Source organism: Triticum dicoccoides, chromosome 7A (genome assembly GCF_002162155.2).
Source record: "Triticum dicoccoides isolate Atlit2015 ecotype Zavitan chromosome 7A, WEW_v2.0, whole genome shotgun sequence".
NCBI classification, from domain to species: domain Eukaryota; kingdom Viridiplantae; phylum Streptophyta; class Magnoliopsida; order Poales; family Poaceae; genus Triticum; species Triticum dicoccoides.
In genome coordinates this window covers 89,330,064-89,334,784 of record NC_041392.1, presented here as the reverse complement: position 1 = coordinate 89,334,784, position 4,721 = coordinate 89,330,064, and the positions used below count along the sequence as shown (strand labels likewise).

General features: G+C 45.3%; 1 protein-coding gene across 1 annotated transcript; it reads right to left on the bottom strand.

Moving 5' to 3' along the window:
* Nucleotides 1-1,516: 1,516 nt before the first annotated feature.
* On the bottom strand, nt 1,517-4,428 carry LOC119332682 (protein DETOXIFICATION 35-like). The gene is made up of 7 exons (XM_037605839.1): nt 4,113-4,428; nt 3,417-4,042; nt 3,250-3,306; nt 2,885-3,123; nt 2,685-2,803; nt 2,471-2,557; nt 1,517-1,849 (listed from the first exon to the last, which is right to left on the bottom strand). Exons 1-7 carry the CDS (start codon nt 4,338-4,340, stop codon nt 1,775-1,777), a joined length of 1,431 nt encoding a protein of 476 aa, XP_037461736.1. The 5' UTR covers nt 4,341-4,428; the 3' UTR covers nt 1,517-1,774.
* Nucleotides 4,429-4,721: the final 293 nt, after the last annotated feature.

Genomic DNA, 4,721 nt, shown 5'->3' with positions numbered 1-4,721 from the left:
AGAATTAAAAAACTACTACCAGGTCTTATGTTTTGGAATGGAGGTATAAGTTTTATAAAGGAATCTGATAAATACTGAATGTTTGGTACGAGCGCATGAAAACTCCGAACGCTTTCGATGGCAAGTTTAGTAACGCGAGGATGAGAACTTCAGTTGCCAATCATGGCAACTTTCATACTTCAGTTAATTTTTGACAGAAAGTTGTCGTGCTTGCCTCTAACTTGCCATCCTCTCGTCAACTAAAGTTGCCATGAAAAACATTTGGGTAGCCATGTTTAAAATCCGAATATTTGATACTTATCATTTCCGTTTATGAAAGGTTACTTCAGTTTTTTGGTTAAGATAAGCCATCACAATAATTATTATCATCTGGAACCAAATCACAATAATTGTTTAGCAAGTATAATCATGCGTTTGAGTATCTTAACAATAGTACTCCCTCTGTTTTTATTTACTCCGCATAGGTTAAATTTTATATACTTTTTACAAGTTTGCATAAAAATATATTAACATATACACCACTAAATATATATCTTTGGATTCATCATTGTATATATTTTCGCATCATATAAATTTGTTACTGTAAATGTTCATATTTTTTCTACAAACCTGGTCAAATTTTATAAAGTTTGACTTTAGTCAAAAACTAATATGCAGAGTAAATAGAAAAGGAGGGAGTACTTAAAATGTCACCACATCTAACTTGAAATCAAACTGAATAGGGATTTACCTTACGGATCTTTCTTGAAGACGATGTGATCTAGGTCTTTTAGAAAAGAAGATATCTCCTTTAGATAGCAGGTACGATTAGCTAAATCGTTGGCCATTGTCTCAATCTATTCAGTGACACACCTAGATCTATTGGACGCGACCTTGAGGGTGGTGTGTGGGGGTCCATGATAGGTAGATGAGATGAAGTAGCTCGTAGCCGAACGAGTGGAGAAATTCGAGGATGAATGGGAGCTCAAACCCACAAATATGTAACCATGGCGACGAATGACGAACCAGAGTTTGGGAGGAAGAGGACGCACTGAGTTGTCGTGCGGTGAGGGGAACAGAGTTGATATTTTGAGACGCGTCTATCAGATATGTGGGCCCTGTATTATGTACCGTGTCAGAACGATTCGTTGTACAAGCGCTATTCTGGTATGGTCGATCAAAATCTGTTGGCTATTTTATACGCTGGAACTGAGCGCGGATCTTCAACAAGCTGCGAATGGAGGATGCTTGCCGGATACATCCGCTAGAAAATGCAATTTCGCCCACACTCTCACGTGACATTTTACACTTCAAAAACACGTCACGTGAGCACTGCCACTGCGTGACCCGTTTCTATGAAAAACCGGCCAACTCAAGTTGTGTGACAACTGACGTGCCATAGTAGTGACCTATGTGCACCAACAGTAGAAGTTGTGTGACAGGTTTTCGGTTTATAAGTTGGACGACTAGGTGCGCTCACCAGACACCAATGTCATTTACTCCGAAAAAAGCAGAGCGGTAACTGAACGGCAGAAGCTAAACACAAACAGATGGAAAATTCATTTAGGAAACAAAATATCAACATGAATACAAAAATTCACAATATAAGCACAACTTCCCGCCTCCGCATACAAAAATGTGCACAACCATTTAGACTCGTAACGATATAGTGCTTCAACAAGTTCGATCTGATTTCGGTACCCTATTGATACTAAAAAAATCACAATGATATATGATATCATCAATTCCAAGGCAAACAATGTTTATTAAGAAGCGATAAAAATTCTTAGGTGATCTAGTTATCTTCCAGCAGAGGTTTGGTTCCATCGATGCCGCCCCATTTTCGCACACGGCTCGATGCTAGTGCAGCCTGCAGTTGTAGACTATGAGATGAGCAAGGTGGAAAGCTCAGCATTTCAATACAAATAACAGAAAAAATTTACATACTGATAAAGAAAGAAGCCATTAGTCATATGATATGTGTGGATACTGAAGATTGAAAAGATTTGATGACATGTGATTCTGTATCCACATCTATATCTATATCTATATCTATATAAAAGATCCAAAGGGGCAGATCAAATTAATCTCGGCCATCAAATCATGTCAATCCAACGACCAAGATTGCTTCAATGTCGAGCACTCAACACGTTTAGCGTGTAGTTAATTTCATGCCAAATATAATGGTAATCACATAATAATCTATATCTATACCAATATAAAAAGACCCAAAGAGGCAGGTCAAATTAATCTCGGTCATCAAATCATGTCAATCTAACGATCTAGATTGCTTCAATGTCGAGCACGCAACACGTTTAGCATGCAGTTAATTTCATGCCAAATATAGTGCTAATCACATAATAACATGAAAATAATATCCTACTTAATATCCGCATGCACCTAATATACTTTTAAATTAATGTGCATTGCACGTACACATTGACTAGTTTATTAAATTGGTGAAGACTGGAAGGGCAATGGAAAATCATACCTCTGCATTCCAATCTGTTCTCCACACGATGAAGAGTAAAATCAGTGTTTGAAGTGCAACCCCGGAAAGCATGCCAGCCCAAATCCCCTGGAATTAGAGCTAATGTTACAACTTCATAACTGATGTTGCAAAATCATAGAGACTGTAAATATTCTTTACTTGTTATTTTACAAATTTGTGGTAGTTCAATCAAATAAGATATATAAAGAATTACCCCAACTCCATAGTTGAACTTGTAGCCGAGAAGATAGCCCAAAGGCAACCCGAAAACATAGTAGCAGACTAGGTTGATGTATGCAACAAGGCCTTGCCATCCTCCTCCAATAGCAACCCCTGAAGCATCATCAGATCAATATCATCAACTCCAGGGGATGAGTTTGAGGTGACTGATTTAAGAGGAAGAATGAACCGTACCTGAAACCACGGGCTGCACGCTGTTGAGCACCATGGTCAGGCCAAGCAGTCCTGCAATCTTGGAGACTGCATGCTGGAGCTCCAAATCGGTGGTGTAGATGATGGCGAAGTTATCTCTGAAGATCAAGACGAGGGCCATGCATAGCAGCCCGATGAGCAGCGACTCGGCGATGACGACGACGACGGCGTGCATTGCTGCCCTTGGACGGCCAGAGCCCAGCTCGTTGGAGACCCGAACACTGAAAAACGTAAACAGGTATACGTTCAACAGTTTATTTAGAAACTAAAATTTGATGGTTGTGGTGGAGCGATGGGTTGGTGAACAAGAACCGACAATTTAGATACACAGTTACAATTAACCTGACCTGATGGCAGCATTGAGGCCAATGAAGATCATACATTCCCAACCGTTTATATTCATGCTGAAAAATTAAGCATAAGTATTCTGTCAGCTTAATTATATGTATGACCAGTATTCTGAAGCATATATCTTTAGTTAGTAGAGAACGTTCGAAAGAAAGGTAACGAGTACCAGACGCCAAGCGAGTCGACGGCAATCTGCGCATCCTGGAGGTTGCCGGTGAGGACGGTGATCATGCCGAGGTACCAAATCTCAAGGCAGAGCATGACGGCGGACTCGAGTGAGAGCTTGACGAACGCCCACATGTCGTGGAATGCGGCCATGGACCAGCCCCTCCAGCCGTCCTTGCACCAGCCGATGATGTAGGCGGCCTGTCCCAGCGCGATGGCCCAAAGGGAGAGGTCGTAGGCGGCGGCGGCGCCCGGGGTGCCCCATCCGAGGACGGTGACGAGGAGGTAGGTGAGCGCGACGTGGAAGCAGAGGCCGGCGACGCCGATCCAGGCGAGCACCAGGACCTTGCTCTGCGCCTGGAGGAACTTGCCAGTGGGGAAGTTGACGGCGAAGGACAAGGCCCCAGGGAGGATGTAGAGCGAGAAGCGGGCGGCCTCGCGCGCGAGGACGGGGTCCTGGCCGACGGCGAGGAGGAGCGGCTCGGCAAAGACGTAGAAGGGCACCATTAGGAGTGCGGCAGCGATGAGGACGATCCAGGAGCGCTGCAGGTAGACGCCGAGCATGGCCACCTGGCCGGCGCCGAACGCCTGCCCGCACAGCGTCTCCAGAGCGCTCCCCATGCCGAGCTGCACGAGCCCTCGCGTTGGCATCAGAAAATACGCAAGAATGGTGTGTGAAAGACCGTGCAAAGCATACCAAGAATCCGAGGGAGAAGGTGGAGAAGACGGAGAGGCCGATGGAGGCGGCGGCGAGGGGCAGGTTGCCGAGGTGGCCGACGAAGATGGTGGTGACGGAGCTGACGGCGTACATGCTGAGCGTGGCGATGGCGATGGGCGTGCCGATGCCCCAGAGGCGCTTGGACTCGTCCCACGCCATGCGTGCGGCCTCCCGCGCGGTGCTCACCGCCGCCGCGTCGGAACCCATCGCCCGCTCCCTCGGCCGGCTTGCAGCGTCAATGGTCTGGGTCGGCCCTCGCTACAAACCTCGAGGACGAGGAGCACTAAAGCGCGACATTACTCCAGCAGCAACCCGCGCGCGCGAGGACCCTCGATGACTGGGACTTGTCAGTGGTCACACACAGAAGAGGCCTCCACGATGACGTCCACGTGCGTTTGCCCAGAGAGTGAATCAATTCTTCTGCCGACCTTTTAGGCCTCCTTTAGTTTAGATGAATTTCATAGGAATTCTAAAGGATAGGATTCTTATAGAATTTTTTTCTTTAGAGCCCTTTGGTTCATAGGAATGGATTCCTATTCCTACATAGGATTGGTTTCTATCCTCCATATTTCATTGAAAAATAAAAAA